Genomic DNA, 18931 nt, shown 5'->3' with positions numbered 1-18931 from the left:
TCTAAAGCAGAGAACTGAATTTAATGTGGTCCCAATAATGCTACTGGAGAGTAGCACACAAAAGCAAAAACAAACCCTTCCAAGCAGAAAGAAAGTCATTTTCAGTCCAGATAAACATCATATACTTTCAAGATACAAAAACATCATGGAAAATGAAGAACTCACAGTTATAAAACACAGGTACGACATCATGAATAAGAGCAAAAAAGGGAAGAAAAGTCTCATATAGTGAGAAACAAAAAGATTTCATATAGCAGAATTTTCTGTTAAAAATATAAAATAGCTATGTTTAACGTATCTAATGTAATAAAAGGTAAGTCTGAAAATACAACCAAGGAATTAAAGACCAACCAAGCAAGGTAAAAAACAATTTCTAGAAATGAAAAATATGGCTGGTATGGTGGCTCACCCCTGTAATCCCAGCACTTTGGAAGGCTGAGGCAGGAGGACGGCTTGAGCCCAGGAGTTCAAGACCAGCCTGGGCAACACAGGGAGACCTTGTCTCTACAAAATATAAAAATAAATTAGCCGGGCATGGCAGCACACACCTGTTTTCTCAGCTACTTAGGGGGCTAAGGTAGGTCAAGCCCCGGAGGTCAAGGCTGCAGTGAACCATGATCACACCACTGCATTCTAGCCTGGGCAACAGAATGAGACTTGGTCTCAAAAAAAAAAAAAAAAGAAAAAAGAAAAAAAAAAAGAAAAATATAATCATTTAAGTGAAAAACCCAACATACATAATCAACCAGCATATTAGAGGCAACTAAAGAGGAAATTAGTGATCCTGGTAGACCTGAGGAAATAATACAGAATGCAGGCCAGAAAGGTAAAGAAATAGAAAATACGATAGAGAGGTTTAAAGACATGAAAAACATAAGATGATGTAACATATTTCTAATTGAAGTTCCAGAAGGAGATAATACAGAAATGGGAAGATGTAATATATGAAGGGATAATAAGAGAATTGTAGAATTCCAGAATTGTAGAAAAATATCAATCCTCAGATCCAGGAAGCCCAACAAATCTCAAGTAGAATAAATACAAAGAAATACATACCTAGTTACTTCATAATAAAACTGCCATTTATACCAAAGAAAAAGACTTTCAAATTAAAGTTAATCAAATTTAAAATGCTGTCAAATAGAAAAAATATACAAACAAAGGCATAGTATCTGACTTCTCAACAATTAGTGGAAGCCAAAAAACAATCCAGTAACATCTTAAATGTGCCTTTCCCACAAAAGATCCTCACCTAAACGAACTTCTATAGGATGTACATCAGACAGAAAGATCAGACATAAGAAAAGGTGGCTAACAAAGATTCTGAATAAATCTAAGCAAGCAACAATGCATACTTTATAGCAGAGAAAGAGCAGAATAGACAGAAAATATTAGCCAACAAATAGCACATAAGTTGGAGGCGGTGATCAGAATTAAAGCACTCTAAAGCTTTTGTGTTTTTCAGAAGGAAAGTAAATTTATCAATTAACTTTAGGCTTTGAAGTATAGACACAGAGTCTAAAACTTTCAAATGAGAGAAAGAGAATAGAGGAGAAAGGATGACGGAATGAGAAAAAAAATTAAAGGCAAAAAAGGAATTTAAGAAAACAGGACAAGGAAACATGATAAAATGGTAGAAATATGTTTAACTATATCAGTGATTACAGTAAATGCACACTGCCTAAACTTCCAGTTAAAAGACAGAGATGATCATATTAACACAAAATTAAGTTAAAATCAAAGGATGGGAAAATAGTAACCAAAAGAAATGTAGTGGAGAGCTCACTAAAGAAAAACAGTAGCTGCACAATGATAGAGGGTATAATTCATCAGTGTTATGTAATAATTCTAAATATGTATGTATCTAATGACAGCCTCAAATTATAAAAAGCAAAAATTTACAGAACCATAAAAAAAGACCATCAAATCTACCATCAGAGTGTGATACTCCAACATCTCCCTTGGTAATAATGAATTTTTAAAACAGGACAAAGATCTGTATTGAACAACTAAAAATAAGAATTGATGTGTATAAACACCACACCAGCAATTAAAAATACACATTATTTTCAAGCACAGGAAAACCATTTAGAAAAACTGACCAATTGCTAAACTAAAATGTTACACTCAACAAATTTCAAGACTGAATCAATACAGACCACATTTTGTGAAATACATTAAATACAAAAAGATAAACAAAAATTCCATCTATCTGTAAATTTACAATGATACTTTAACAACTAAAAAGTCATAGAAGAATCACAATAGAAATAAGAATACATTTAGAATTACAAATAATAAAAATATTATATATCAAAACTGTGGGATGTGTTATCATGGCTTAAATGTCTACTTCAGAAAGGAAGGAAGGGTTAATAAACTAAGTATCTAACTGACAATTAATAACAGAATGACAGAACCAGAAAACAACAGATGCTAGTGAGACTGCAGAGAAAAGTCAATACTTAATACACTGCTGGTGGGAATGTAAGTTAGTTCAGCCACTGTGGAAAGCAGTTTGGAGATTTCTCAAAGAACTCCAGCCAATCCCATCAGGGAGTGTATATCAAAAAGAAATAAATTATTCTACCAAAAAGACACATGCACTCATATGTTCATTGCAGCGCTATTCACAATAGCAAAGACTTAGAATCAACCTAGGTCTCCATCAATGGTGTATTGGATAAAGTAAATATGGTACATATACACCATGGAATACCATGCAGCCACAAAAAGGAATGAATTATGTCCTTTGCAACAACATGGATGTAGCTAGAGGCCATTATCCTAAGCAAATTAACACAGAAAACAAAAAACGAAGTACCACATATTCTCACTTATAACTAGGAGCTAAACACTAGATACACATGAACATAAAGATAGCAAAAATAGGCAATGGGGACTACTAGATGAGGGAGAGAGAGAGAGGGCAGCAATGGTTGAAAAACTATTTGGTACTATGCTGACTATCTGGGTGATGAGATCACGTGTACCTCATACCTCATCATCACACAAAATACCATGTAACAAACCCTCACATGTACCCTCCTGATTCTAAACAAAAGTTGAAGTTATAAAACAAAACAAAAAATAATGACTGAACAAACCCAAAAAAAGGCAGAAAGGAGGCTATAATTAAAAAGTAAAAATTGACGAAATAGGATACAAACATATAATGGTTCAAAGTAAAAAAAAATTACTTGGAAAAATAATAAAACACAAACCTCTGGGAAGACTAGCCAAGAAAATAAGACAGATATTAGGAATGAAAAAAGGACATAACTACATATGCTATTGGGAGTAAACAGGGAACATTATTATACACTTTATACCAATAAATTAAAATTTTAGTTTATGTAGATAAGTAGACAGTTTTTCGTAGAAAACTGAGTCAAAAAGAAATAGAAAAAATAAAGAAATTAAATAAGTGCTTTAATAGTTCCCACAAAGAAAACATCAGTCCAGACAGTATTATAAGTAAGTACTATCAAACACCCAGGGAACAAATAATTTTACACAAACTATTCCAGTATACAGAAAAAAGTACATTAAAAAAATTACACATACCTGTTTCAAATGATGGTACTTTTTCCACTCTGAGTGTTTGTGATCCCTGTCCTTCTTTCTGAACATTTGTGGAGTACAACTTTACTTGACTCAGGGTACCAATATATGGATGACTACAGGGAACCATGTTTGAAAAGCTTCCAAATGTCACTAAATTCTGCCACTCTAAAAGAAAAAATATATATACTTTAATTTCAAACCAAGTCCTAGCTGCATAATTAATTGCCAAGCCACCCTCTCCAGAGGTGTTTCACTGCTTCTAGGTACACATGAAATACCATTTTGTAAAGAAAAATTAGTGACAACATTCTAATTTTCTCTAACTTGTAAACTTATTTGGAAATTTTAAAAAATATAAAAAAATCAAATAAAATATTTATGCTATTCAGCTATTTTGAAAGGTATATAGTACATAATAGATACTCTTTATTTTGCATGCTGGTTGCAAGCTAAAAAAATGTTGGCATAATTACTTTTCAGAATAAAGGACTCTGGGAGGGAAGGTCAGGAAGACTTCCTACACAAAATTATCCTGTGTCCTTCTTCCACTAGCTAAAGATTTATTCCTCTTTCATTTCACAATCAAGTGAATTATATTAATCATTCATTCATACTGTCACCGATTTTTTAATCAGATAATTAGATCAACATTTGGTGAGATGCCTCAGTAAATGGGGAATTTTAATTGAGTGAAGAATAGAAGACTAATTACAAAGCACTTCAGCTGCTTCATCTGGGTTGACTGTGAGCTTTGAAGGGCTCAAATACAGAAGGAAAATATATTCCACAATTTACCCAAGTACTAGAAAACCAAATTTGTTCCTACTTTCCTGTGACCCTCCTTCTCTTTTTTTACCATGAGTACTGATAATTCCTCTTTTTGAAAGAACCCAAAAACCCTATATAGATATCATTCATATATTTTGTAAAGTTTTAGGTGAAATCAAATTACATCATTACAGATAGTCAAGTTTTTCCAAGGATGGAGGGTTAAGCATTTAAGAGTTGAAACTTTTGTAACTGCTTAATAATGATCTTCCAAAAACGTTAATTCATGGATTGTGTGTGCAGATATATGCATTCTGAAAGGAAAGCCATTTCTTAATGGCTCAGATAATTCATCAGGAACATAAATTATTATGAATGTTGAAAATAATATGAAGAGCACAAAGGACATAAGGGAACATAAGTATTCACTCAAGTTTCTGGCCTAGAACTTATTTTCTTGAAAAACTTTCTGATGTGAACTGATTCTTTTACTTATTTGGGAAACTGTTGAAGGCCTATAATGTTTTTGGTCATTTGTGTCTATTTTTTAAAGGGTCAGTAAAGCAAATATAACAGCAGAAGATTCCTACACATTAAAATATGCTGCCTACTAGCAAAAATAATTAGTAAATATGGGCTAAAGCAGATTTTCATAGGAAACACACTCCAGAAAAGCATCTTCTTCATCCTGGCCACTGGTGTTCTGACTGTTCAGCCCTATTCAAAATATCTTCTGTAATTATTACCTGACAAAGACAATATGCCACTAACTTTTTTTTCATACACTGATGAAATATTTTCATAGAATTTGTGCTAAGATGCTTAAAGAGGGATTACTCCACAGTTTAAAAGTCCTTCCTTGGAAGATGACCCATTTCCATGACTTGATGCTAGATTTTTTTCAGTGTTCTCTTCTGCTTTTAAAACGCTACAGAAAATCTCAAACGTATGCAAAGGTAGAAAAACCAGCACAATAAACTGCCACGTACCCATTGCCTACTTTCAACAATGATCAACTCATGGACAATTTCATCTCATCTCTACCTGCACCAATATTAATTTGAAGCAAATCTCAGATATAATTTCATCCATAAATATTTCAGTATGTATTTATAAGAGACAAAAACTTTAACACAACCATAACACCATTACCAGAAATTAAAAAAAGCCTTAATATCAAATATTCTCAATTTCAAATTTCCAGTTGTTACAAATGTTACAATTTTTTTCCAGTTTCTGTGTGAATAGATCCAGATAAAGTCCACATATTGGGACTAATTGAGACGTCTTTTAAGTCTCTTTTAAGCTACAGAATGTCTTTTTTTTTTTTAACTGCAATTTTTATGTTGAAAAAGTCAGGTTGTTTGTCCTGAATTTTTGTCCTGGTAGTTTCCCAGGCTGAATTTTGCTGACTGAATTCCTATGGTATTGTTTAGCCCATTCTTCTGTATGTTCTATAAATCAGTGGCTGTAAAGGCTTTATCTAACTTCAGGCTATTTTTATTAGGTCAACACTACTTTGTTAAGTGGTGATGAGTTCTTTCATCAGGAACCACACAGTAACTGGTTGATTCATTTGTGATGATAGTGTCTACTGTTCTTCAATGCTTAGAATCATTTATTCATTAGGTGGTTACAAAATGATGATACCAATTTTATTACTCCTTCATTTACTACTCAGAATATTTCTACAAAGAGAAAATATCCATCATTTATTGGTTATTCAGAAAAGTAGTTCATATAGGAAAGTCAAACTAAATGCTTCTTTCCCTTTATTTACCAGTTCTCAAAATAATAGGTTAATTACCCAAGGTCCTGTAATAGTGACACATTTTTAATTTATGTGTATATCATTACAACTTCATAAATTTAAATATTACTTGGGATTTTTCAATCTAGTTTAGTCATTGTCCTGACTAATGCTCAAACTGTTCTATTTTGGGCCAGTAGAGGCCTCTTAAAATTGACTCCTAAGTGCTTTTGACACTATCTTCATAATCTTTGATAGCTTTCTTGCTGGCTGTTTTGAAAAGTCCTTAATTTTTAACACCAGTAGAAATTCAGGTAACAGCAACTTTAAAAGTACACATTTGGCATTCATACGAGACCGAAAATGGCACATACATTTACCACCTAATATTGTATATTATAAAAACTATACTGAAGCACATTTAACTCAATAAAACAAATATAATACCTAACACATAGCAATAGAAACACAACCACTGGTTAAAGAATTACTGAATTCCGCAGGGTGCAGTGGCTCACGCCTGTAATCCCAACACTTTAGGAGGCCAAGCTGGGCAGGTCACGAGGTCAGGAGTTCGAGATCAGCCTGGCCAACACAGTGAAACCCCGTCTCTACTAAAAATACAAAAAAATTAGCCAGACGTGGCGGTGGGCGCCTATAATCCTAGCTATGCGGGAGGCTGAGGCAGGAGAATCGCTTGAACCCGGGAGGCGGAGGTTGCAGTGAGCCAAGATCGTGCCATTGCATTCCAGCCAGGGTGACAGTGTAAGACTCCATCTCAAAAACAAAAAAAAAAGAATTACTGAATTCATTAATTCCAGTAAGCAAAGAGATAGTGAAAAATATTACCCACCATTAATATTCTTTTTTCAAGGTGACTTCTAAACAAGCTACATAACGAAGTCTTTACTCTGGCACTTACTATTCTACTGGCCTGGACAAGAACTTCCTTATGGCTGTGTATATAAGGGCTGTGTCTTCAAGACTGCAGAGTTACTGGTATCCTATCAGCAGTCTACTCAGAACAGCCACACTTCTCCGTCTTTATTTTACTCTCATGGCCTCTGTAGCTAGTGACCTAATGGCCACTGCCAGTGATCACTACTTGTCCTCTCTCTCTCCAATCTGGTTTGTCACCTACCACTACTCTGGCTTCCAGAGAAAATCTGGCCATCATTTTTAGGCTACGAATAACAACAAAAAGACACTCCTTTTCTCTCACACAAACTGACAACTCAGTTTACTGTATACGTTGCTTCCGCAACAACAACTAAAAATAAACAAAAAGATTTCTTGCAACGTGAGTTTATTTCTGGCTAATTTCAGAGCCAGAGTCAAGCTTGCAGCCTGTCTTCTAGATTTCAGTCTCCTTACTTAAGAGACTATTTCAATAATTCTTTTCCAAAATTTCTAAGGCAGTAATATATGAAAGCTAAATAACTGTTAAAGAGGTTACTAAGAGGTTATATAACCTTTTAAAGAGGTTATTAAGTGTGAATTTAAAATACATAATATAGAATGCAAAGATGATTCCTCATGGTATTATTTATCACAGGAAAAAATAGAAACAACTCAAATGTTCCCTAATAGAAGAATGATTAAGTTACGGCAGGTAACTATACTTTTATTATGTATTCATTAAAAACTTTTAATAACAAGGAAAAACACTCATAATGTTGCATGAAAAAAAGTGGAAGACTTACACAGTATGATTTCAACTACTAAAAATGTGGTGAAATATCTGAATTATGCATAGTTTTTACTTTATACCTTATACTTTCCCTGTATTAAAAAAATGCCCATAATAATAAAAAGAAACCTAAGAATGTGTCCATAGCTAAATTATCTGGAACTTCATCAAGGTCTTATTAACATCATCATCACAATTTGTAATATAGTCTACCATTAACAGATTGACTATCTCTGGTTTACTTTAATCCTTTCAGCTAGCCAAAACTACAGGAAAATCCTTTTTATCCTTAATCATGTAGCAGCAAAAGTGTGACCTGGATGGAGTAGCTCAGTCTAGAAGACCACTGCTGATGTAACTTTTCGCCAGAGCAGAGTAAAAAACAGAGAATCTTTTTTTTTTTTGAGTTAGGAAACAATAGGAGATGATGACAACTTCCTAGACTGCATCTTGACATACATCTCTACTGCCTTGCTTAATTCTATTTTTCTTTTTCATATTTATTTATTTATTTATTTATTTATTTGAGATGGAGTCCCACTCCGTCATCCAGGCTGGAGTGCAGTGGCGTGATCTCAGCTCACTGCAACCTCTACCTCCCGGGTTCAAGTGATTCTCCTGCCTCAGCCTCCCAAGTAGCTGGGATTACAGGCATGTGCCACCACGCCTGACTAATTTTTGTATTTTTAGCAGAGATGTGGTTTCACCATGTGGGCCAGACTGGTCTTGAACTCCTAACCTGAGGTAATCCACCCTCCTTGGCCTCCCAAAGTGCTGGAACTACAGGCGTGAGCCACCGCACCCACCTGTGTTTTTCTGAGACAGGGTGTTGCTCTGTCACCCAGGCTGGGGCAGTGGTGCAATCATGGTTCACTGCAGCCTCAACCTCCCCAGCCTCAGGTGGTTTTCCCATCTCAGACTCCTGAGTAGCTGGGACCACAGGCGTGTGCCACCCTACCTGGCTACATTTTTAAATTTTTTTTTGTAGAGATGGGATTTTGCCATGTTGCCCAGGCTGGTCTCAAACTCCTGGACTCAAGTTATCTACCTACCTTGGCCTCCCAAATTTTGCTGGGATTACAGGCGTGAGCCACTACAACTGGGCAAGAGTGATATTTTAAAACACTCCTCTTTTTCTAAGCCTATGGCTTAAAATACTCAAATTTCGGCCAGGTGCAGTGGCTCATGCCTGTAATCCCAGGACTTTGGGAGGCCAAGGCAGGTGGATCACCTGAGGTCAGGAGTTTGAGACCAGCCTGACCAACATGGAAAAACCCCGTCTCTACTAAAAACACAAAAATCAGCCAGGCATGGTGGCTAACAGCTGTAATCCCAGCTACTTGGGAGGCTGAGGCAGGAGAATTGCTTGAACCCAGGAGGTGGAGGGTGCAGTCAGCCGAGATCCACCATTGCATTTAAGCCTGAGCAACAAGAGCAAAACTCCATCTCAAAAAAACCCACAAAAAATAAAAAAGCTCAAATTTATTTTCATACCACCCCACCATAACCTAGACACAACAGGTTTCTTTCCGCTCCTTAAAACTATTTGTCTGGGCCAGGCGCAGTGGCTCACACCTAAAATCCCAGCACTTTGGGAGGCCGAGATGGGTGGAATGCTTGAGCTCAGGAGTTTGAGACCAGCCTGGGTAACATGCATGGTGAAACCCAGCCTCTAACAAAAATATAAAAATTAGCTGGGCATGGTGGCGCTAGCCTGTGGTCCTAGCTACTCAGAAGGCTGAAGTGGGAGGATCAGTGGAGCCCAGGAAGTCAAGGCTGCAGTGAGCTGTGATCCTGTCAGTGCACTCTAGCCTGGGTGACAGAGCAAGACCCTTTCTCAAAAATACATACATATATACATACTAGTCTGATCTTTGCAGTTCCTCTTTACTCTTCCCAAATTGCTCTTTCTCCCAGACCTTCACGTGGCTTGCTCATTTTCATCTTTCATGCCTAGGCTCAGTCATTACCTCAGAAAAGCTGGAGTCCTAGGCCATCTTATCGAATGAAATAGCCCATCCTGGCTACTTTCTAGCCCATCATCCTGCCTATCTCTTCTGTGGCACTTTAAATATATTTATTTCTGGTGGAAGAAAGGTGGAAACCATCCACCTCGTTCAGCACTACACTATCAGCAACTATAATGCCTGGCATCCAATGCTGAATGATTCTCATTCACAAAAACTCTAGGAGGCACACACTACAGTTAGCTTCATTTTATACTTAAGTACAATAAATTCTATCATGAACTTGATCTGCATAGAATCTTCCTGTCTGCCTGCCTAAACGGTCTTTTTTTTGGTGGGGGGACGGAGTTTTGCTCTTGTTGCCCAGGCTGGAGTGCAATGGCACGATCTCGGCTCACTGCAGCCTCTGCCTCCTGGGTTCAAGCAATTCTTCTGCCTCAGCCTCCCAAGTAGCTGGGATTACAGGTGCCTGCCACCATGCCCAGCTAATTTTTTTGTGTTTTTAGTAGAGACAGGTTTTTGCCATGTTGGCCAGGCTGGTCTAGAACTCCTGGCCTCAGGTGATCCGCCCACCTCGGCCTCCCGAAGTGCTGGGATTACAGGTGTGAGCCACCACACCCAGCCCTAAATGGTCTTTTATAACTGTCAATGCTCTCTTAATCAGACTAAGAATTTAACTTTTATCCCCAGCAGAGGTCCCTCCTCCTCCCCAACCTCTTTAAACAACTAAGAGCATTGACAGTCTAAATGGTCTTTTTTTTTTTTTTTTTTTTGAGACCACATCTGACGGGCTCAAGCAATTCTCCTGCCTCAGCCTCCTGAGTAGCTGTCATTACAGGCGCCCACCACCATGCCTAGCTAATTTTTGTATTTTTAGTAGAGACGAGGTTTCACCATGTTGGCCAGACTGGTCTTTTGTAACTGTCAATACTCTTAGTTATTTAAAGAGGTTGAGGAGGAGGAGGGACCTCTGCTGGGGATAAAAGTTAAATTCTCAGCCTACTTTTCTTATGACAATAAATACTAGCAGATTGGAGACAATAATAACACGGTATGTTTGATTTCTATTTTCTATTTAAAAATCACACTTTTATTAATTTCAGTGTTCATCTAGTATACTTAAGTGTCTTCCCCTCTCAAATTTTTGCCAAATGAGGCAAGGGATAAATACATGAAAAAAAGAAATATGTGCTCTATTCTAACCCAAAGAACTTTTTATAAAAAAGGATATACTTACTACAGAAACTAAGTAACATTTTTATTATTTAGAAGTATATGTGTACTGTAGATCATTTGTAAAACACAAATAAAAAAATTTTTAGAGAAACTCACTGTTAATATCACAGTATATATTTTCACCATATTTTTCTACAGTTTTTACCTAATAACACAAGAGTATTTTCCATGTCGCTAGTCTTCTAAATTATAACTTCTTTTTTTTTTCTTTTGAGATGGAGTTTCGCTCGTCGCCCAGGCTGGAGTGCAGTGGCGCAATCTCAGCTCACTGCAACCTCCGCCTCCTGGGTTCAAGTGATTCTCCTGCCTCAGTCTCCCAAGCAGCTGGGATTACAGGCGCCTGCCACCATGCCCAGCTAATTTTTGTATTTTTGGTAGAGATGGGGTTTCACCATGTTGGCCAGGCTGGTCTCGAACTCCTGACCTCAGGTGATCCCCCCACCTCGGCCTCCCAAAGTGTTGGGATTACAGACATGAGCCAACACACCCAGCCCTGAATTACAATTTTTTAAAAAAATGGTTGTATACATCACCAGCCCATAATAAATGTATCATAATATATTTCAGTTTCCAACTCTCCATAACTATGAACTACCAATTTATTACTATAATAAACTTCTGCAAACATTTTAATATGTATTTTGATTATTTCTTTAAAGTAAATCCTTTTGAGTAAAAACTGTTAGGTCAGAGGGCATAAACCGTTTATGTTTTCAATCAGTAGTTAAGAGAGTTCCTGTTTTCCCACACCCTCAATATGGGGTATCATCATTATGAAAAATTCGGCCAAAACGAAATAGGCAGTGAGAAGTAAAACCCTTTAAAGTCTCTGTTTTTCAGTACGGAACATTTTTGCATTTTTATTGGCCACTTGAACAACTTTATGAACTTTGTATTCAATTCCTTTGTCCATTTTCCTACTGGAATGTATACTGGTTTGTAAAAATTCTTTATAACTTAGATACTAACTCTAACTACACTATCTAATTGAGTAGTCACTGTTTACTGAGCACTTAAAACGTGGTTAGTCTGAACTGTGATGTGCTGAAAGTGTAAAACTCACTGGGTTTTAAAGACAGTACAAAAAGATGATGTAAAATACTTCAATAATTTTGATATTGATTACATGTTGAAATATTTTGAATATACTTAATAAAATAGTATTAAATTGTATATATTTTATTATTAAAATATATTAATTTCGTTATTAAAATTAATTCTAGAATATATTAAAATTAATTCATCTTTAATTTTACTTTTTTTAATGTGGCTATCAGACAACTCAAAATCACAAACAGGGCTCTCATATTTCTTTCGGACAGTTTCTATTTTGCCTTTAAAGGCATTCCTCATTTTTAAGTATTCAAGCAATACCTCAAGGTTTCCTCCTCTCCTTATGCTTTATAAGCTTTTCCCAGCCACAGGCATTTTAGAAGCGTAAACTAAACCTTACTTCTAGACAAATAAAAACAACTGTTTTTAGATTTTCTTTCTCCAAAAGTTCTTCAAATAGTCTTCTCACATGCATCCAATTTAAATAGTACTTTTTCTAAATGATTTTTAAATTTTGCCATAATAATGGTTGCCCTTTTAAGAAATGCTTCATTACTGAAACTAAATTTTCACAAAGTTATTTTTAAAAACCTACTAAGCATTTTTAAGTGTGAAAAAACATTTTAATTTTTTGTAGTAATAAACATTCCAAACAACTTTGCAAAGTCATTTTGACCACTAAGATAGGTAATAATTATCTGTGTTTCACAGACAGATGAGACAAAGAATACATAATTTTCAACATAATGACAGCTACACAGAAGAGGGATTACAAATTACACTGTTTCTACTCCTTTTTGCCAACACTTAAAGGGCAGTTTAGACTAAATTTAACAGCCACTGTAATTTCAGTGTAAAATGCCAAAATTGCTTGGTCAATAGAAACAATTGTGTTAGAAACTTACTTGGGGATTCTGGAGTACAGTATAAACGTATGATTCATTTTTCTTTTTCTTTTCTTTTTTTTTTGAGACAGGTCTCACTCTGTCACCCAGGCTGGAGTGCACTGGCATGCTCAAGGCTCACTGCAGCCTCAACTTCCTGGGCTCAAGCGATCCTCCCACCTCAGCCTCCTGAGTACAGGCTAGGATTACAGGCGCGCGTCACCAAACCAGGCTAATTTTTTGTAGAGAGGCAGTTTTGCCATGTTGCCTGGGCTGGTCTGGAACTCCTGGGCTGAAGCGATCCACCCACCTCAGCGTCCTAAGGTTTACAATCTTCCTGAGGATTAGCAGCATGAGCCACTGCACCCAGCCGATGATTCATTCTGTCCATAAGGGAACCTGGCAGTATACTGCCAATACGGAAAAACTCAACAGTTACACTTTTCTATCACTACCAAAAAAGCCCTGGGAATAGTGCTGTTAAAATTTATCCGTTTGAAATTCTAAGATTCAGCTTTACATTTATTGCAAATAAAAGATACGAATATATTCTAATTTATATCCACAGCATAGTTACTATAGCTTATATTACATAAAATCTCGAATGACTGCAACTTCCGACTTCTTTCAGGAGGTCACGAACATGTCACAGTTTTTTCAAACATGTTTTTACAGACAGCTCACTATATTGCCCAGGCTAGCCTAGAACTATTGGGCTCAAAAGATCTGCCTGCCTCAGTCTCCCGAGTAGCTGGACTACAGGAGCGCACCACCACACCTGGCTTCGAACATGAATGTTTCGGTAAATACTCTCTGCATCCCAAGAATGGAGGGATTAGATTAAGGGTGGACTTAGTTCTGTCTTCTCCCTCAGAGTTCCTATCAGTTCTCAGTGTCAAGCAATGTGTGTCAAGCTACGGCAAAAACGAAGGTAAGCCTGATTAGTTCAATGTTATTTTGGAAACTCTCAAACCATTTAAATTTGAGTCAGAAAAGAATGTTGAGAGAGACGAAAATTCTCTTGAACCACCTTTTTTTCTGGGTTACCACTACAACTGACACCTTTTCACCAAAAAGACTGCTCAGCCGAACTGAAGAGTTCCTTTGTTTTTCGGCCCCAAACTGGGTTCATTCAATGATTGTCGGATACTTTCGTACTTCTTCCGAAAGATCCGTAGTGAGTAGCACCCCTCCTTCCTTTTAGAAAATTTAAGAAAATAAGTTGGGAGAGTAAGAAAAAGAAGGCCAAGAAAATCTCAACCAAGTGCTAAATGAAGGTGCGCTGGAAAGCTCCAAAGACCCTGGAACTTTGCGGAGTCCGCAGTTTCCAACCGCGGAGGTGAGTAACCGCGGGACACCGCGATGCGCACGTAACATTTTGTTTGGTACAAAGCAGTAGCCTTCAGAGGTGCAATCCGGCCCGCGAGGTGCCCACAAGTTCCCGCGGGGGCCATGCTAGGGCTGCAGAAGGAGGCATCAGAGTCAGAGACCTGTCAGGACCCCCGCGGGCTGCGCAGGCTAAACTGGAAAGGCGAAGGCCAGAAAGGAAGGTTCTGAGGTTGGCGAAAGGCAAGTGGGCGAATTGCCCCAGGCGAGGCGCCGAGCCCAGCCTGGCCCTCCAGTTCGGCTTCTACGGAGCCAGCGGCCAGCGCGGGACACTCACCCTGGCGGTCGCTGGGGTTACAGGCCGCCGCCCTGCATCGCAGACGGAGCCGGCACAGGGAGGACCAGCTACATCTGTGGGCCGCGGCGGCGGCCAAGCCCGGTAACATCCTGGTGGGGCAGAGGCCCCTACTCGGACACCGCCTTCTGCCTCCGCGCCGCCACCGGTACCAACTGACTCCATAGACTGGACATCAGCGAACACCGATGCCTTAGCCGCCACAAGCTGCCTGGGTGACCCGGAAACGGCAACGTCATTTAGCGACGCCTGCCGTGGAGGTAGCGGAAGTGACGTAACACGTTGAACACCAATAGGGAGGCCTTCCTTCCCGGGGACCCAGACTCCCAAAGTGGGGAGGGCGTGGCTGCAGGGGAAGTTTGGTGTCTGCCGTCTTCTTTTGCACCTGTACTTTTGCGCTTTGTTGGAAATCATCACGTAAACTGTTTACATCTTGTTCAGCCACGAAAGCTGTCCTTTGGGAGTTCTACTTACTCCTTTTTTTCTGGACTCGAAACCGGGGCCGTGGTTTCGGAAATGGGAGGAAAGATGGGAAGGATGGACGCAGGTTTTCTGAGCCTCTCTACCTAGAGCCTGCCAGGATAAACCCAAATTAGAACCAACATGTCCAGTACTCTCCGAACCTCTGCCACGTACATCGTTCTCCTTGTTAACACCAGTGTGTATCCAGTATCATAAAGGCAAGTACACACTTCGGAATCAGTTACTTGCCCTACTAATCTGTGAACCTCAGATTTTTGCCTGCAATATAAGAGGTTTTATGTTCATGACAAGTTAGGGTAAACGGAGGTATGGAAACTTCGAAACATTTTGGTCCCAGGGAGAAAGAAACCTGAACAGTATCCACGTTAACTGTTTCTCTCTGCCATGCTCATTCAGCTCTTAACTCAAACTCAAGAGAGGCCTTCCTTGACCACCCTAGCTATGGTAGTCCTGGTCATTCTCTACCCGGCTGTCCTATATACTTTTCTTCAAAACGCTTATCACTATTTGAGATTTTTTTTTTTCTATTTTGTGTCCTAGAATAGAAAATAAGCATCATGATGCTGGAATCTTGTCTATTTTGTACATGGCTGTATAAAGCCGCTAAAACAATGCCTGGCAAAAATAAATTGAATGGAATGTATGGTGGTTTGTTTTAAAGTTAATCTGAGTCGCTTATCTATATTACTGCAAAATAACTATCTCGGGGAAATTTAGTATGTCCTTAATTTTTAAAAAAATCAACAAGTCTCTTATACTAATTGAGATAAATATAACCAAATGAGGAAAGAGAAGAAATTATCGTTAAGAATGGTAAGCAAATTTAATTTCCTATGACAAACATAACTTAAAATATTCAGTGGACAAACATTAAAAAATGATGTCCCATAAATGTAGGCTCAATATTACTAAAAAATCTGAATATTACTGGAAAGTTACTTTCCCTTTCTTGTAATAGATTTTAATAGAAATTCAACTTTATGAAGTAAAAATACATAAAGGCTTACTTATTTTATGGTAACTATGCAAACATCTATTAACTTTTATGGATAATTCTTTTTGAACAAAACTAATCTCATATTTTGGATTCTTAAAATGGCTTTGGTTTCAACTCATTTTAGGCAAGCCTGATCAAAACTTCTCAGGTTGTATTTTTAATTTGTGCGATAGGATTATTATTTTTATTTTGTTTAGCTGTACTAATCATTTTTAGAAGAAAATGTTCCTTTTTTGATAAAACTTTTAAAAAAATACATTTTGTGCAGAGTTCTTAATTTCCATAACAGCCCACCTGATGTGTAAAATATGTTGGTGCACAGTAAAATTTCACAGTGTGTGCTTTCCTGTCCTTCTTTTTCCTGGTATAGTTGGGGTGTAACTTGACTTAGACACTACTAATTGTTATAAACCTCCAGTACCCTTGATTTGCCAAATAAGTTTGAAGAACAAAGTGTATCATTTTCTGTTACCTTAACTCTCACAATGCTGTATCACATAATAAAGCGTCAACAGACTTGGATTAAAATAACTCTGCAGTTGTCTTGGTATTTATACCTACATATCATGATATACTTATCCTTTTGGAAAGTCTTTGAAACTTCCCCAAGTGCTAAAACTTAAGATAATGTCAGTTTTAGAGTTCCTTAGGGGAATTTCCTTTGACCCTAAATCCCATCCTTACCAAGAGACTTTGTTTTTATGCTCCATTTGAAACACATTCAGCGTTGCCTACCTATACATAACAGGTAAGATTCTAGTATCATAGGGCTTATTTTCTATTGGAAGAGGCAGCAAATTTATAAATAAATATATTGATAATTTAAAACTAATAGTAGTAATATTAATCACTTACTAATTGCCAGGCCCTCTGTGTACACTGTCTCATTCATAATACCTTAAATAAGTTATAGGTAGATGAAGAAACCAAGGCACAAAGATCTTGATCTTAAACACCACTCTTTCTAAGTCAATGGGTACTTGCCTTTGGAAGAAAATGTGAGGTCTTCTCAAAAGACTTGAATGATAATATGGTGTTCCTATTTTTTTTTTCCTGGAATGTAGGTTAAGAGAGAATTTCCCCAGATATTTTTTACTCATGTGATCAACATGGTATAAAATTGTCCAAGTTTCATGAGGATACATGATATAAATAGATGCCTAAATATAGGGAACTATTAAGTCAGATAGATAGAAACAGAAGTAGGAAAGGAGTGAAGTGTCATTTGATTATTACCATACACCATAATTCCTGCAAGGTTTTCCATTAACTCTGAAGAAGTTCCAACATCTTTCCGAAATTTGCTTGTGCAATTGAGCTAACTACTATTGCTTGGTTTCATCCCGTCTATAGCTTTGGGAAAATAATTCTGATCTTGAGACAAACTTGACTGGTTATCTGGAAAACTTAGATAATCCATTACAAAATAAAGTAAGTGGCTCTATCATGAGGCTTACCAAGAACACAAATTTAATTTTGAACACAGATATATTTGTTGTCATCACGTTTTGGCGATTTTTTTTTTCTTTGCCTCTAGGAGTGGGGGGAGGAGGGAGCTTGCCCACCTGAACACTTCAATAAGAAAATGGCCCAGCCTGGCCAACATGGCAAAACTTTTTCTCTACTAAAAATACAAAAATTAACTGAGCGTGGTGGTGCACACCTGTAATCCCAGCTACTCGGGAGGCTGAGGAATAAGAATCACTTGAACCCAGAAGGTGGGGGTTGCAGCGAAACGAGATTATACCACTGCACTACAACCTGGGCAACAAAGTGAGACTCTGTCCTGAAAAAAAAAGAAGCAAGAAAGAAAATGGCTTATAGCCAGGTGCTAGTGGCTTATGCCTGTAATGCCAGCACTTTGGGAGGTTAAGGCAAGAGGCCAGAAGTTCAAGACCAGCCTGGGCAACACGATAAGATCCCATCTGTACCAAAAAAACAAACAGAAAACAAAAGTGGCTTATACATGGGTAAAAAGAATTACCTGGTCACACCCCCTCTCCTGTACAACAATGGTCAGAAGCAATAAGGGTCTGCACAGACACATTTGGCCTGTAAAGGCAAACATGCAAAAGAAATGAAACATGCACTTGATGTGGTTTCTGACCAGGTCTGACCAGGTTGCTAATCCTCATCTCCATTTTTCAGAGAGGTGAAAGGTTTTTTCTACAGTTCACTTAGCAAGAATGTCACTGAAGATGGACTCAGACTCAGGTCCTCTAACTCCAAATCAATTTACATGGTTGAGTGAGCATTGTAGAGGAGGAGAGAAGGAAGGAGTGGCTTGTTCTTACAGGTTTTCCCTCTGACATTATCCTATGAAATTACTTGTGGGATTTTTTTTGTCACACAATTATCTTGTCAAATAGCCATTTAGTATTCCACTACCATTAAACTTAGGTTCACTCTTTGCCACTTCCATCCAAGAAAAGGAGAATGATTTCTCCAATGATAACTGTATTCCTGGATCATAGCTCTCTTATTCAACACTTCTTAGCTTCTCCAATAAAAGCTCCTTCTCTGCAATTTACCTGGTATGGTGGAGAAAAAATTACACATACACACACACCTTTTCCTTAGAGGGTAGTGAACAAGATTCATATTACAGCTGGAATAATTGAGTTATTAAATACTCCTGGAGGCAAGAGACTGACTGTTTGATAACCTTTATCCTTGAGAAGAATTAAGCTGAGACAGAGCATGGAGGTGTAATATTTTTAGAGAGGGCAGCATTTGTGAAGTCAATTCCTTCCCCAAAGCCACAGGTAGGGGCAGCAAGAGAAAGTCTTACTAGGTTTTTTAAAATTTAACTCTTTATTGAAGTATAATACACACAAGACACATATATTAAGGGC

At 37.7% G+C, this 18931-nt stretch overlaps 1 protein-coding gene across 1 annotated transcript in view; it reads right to left on the bottom strand.

Annotated features, from left to right (window-relative positions):
* SLC30A9 (solute carrier family 30 member 9) overlaps positions 1-16595 on the bottom strand; it is a 92605-nt gene extending 76010 nt beyond the window's left edge. The window contains exons 1-2 of the mRNA XM_019025661.4: positions 14579-16595; positions 3568-3732 (exon numbers count right to left, since the gene is read on the bottom strand). Of these exons, the coding sequence (XP_018881206.1) occupies positions 3568-3732; positions 14579-14687 (274 nt within the window). The 5' untranslated portion in view covers positions 14688-16595. The remainder of the gene's footprint in view (positions 1-3567; positions 3733-14578) is intronic.
* Between the last annotated feature and the right edge of the window lie 2336 nt (positions 16596-18931).

The sequence above is a fragment of the Gorilla gorilla genome, chromosome 3 (assembly GCF_029281585.2).
Source record: "Gorilla gorilla gorilla isolate KB3781 chromosome 3, NHGRI_mGorGor1-v2.1_pri, whole genome shotgun sequence".
NCBI classification, from domain to species: domain Eukaryota; kingdom Metazoa; phylum Chordata; class Mammalia; order Primates; family Hominidae; genus Gorilla; species Gorilla gorilla.
This window is presented reverse-complemented; position numbering and strand designations above follow the sequence as displayed.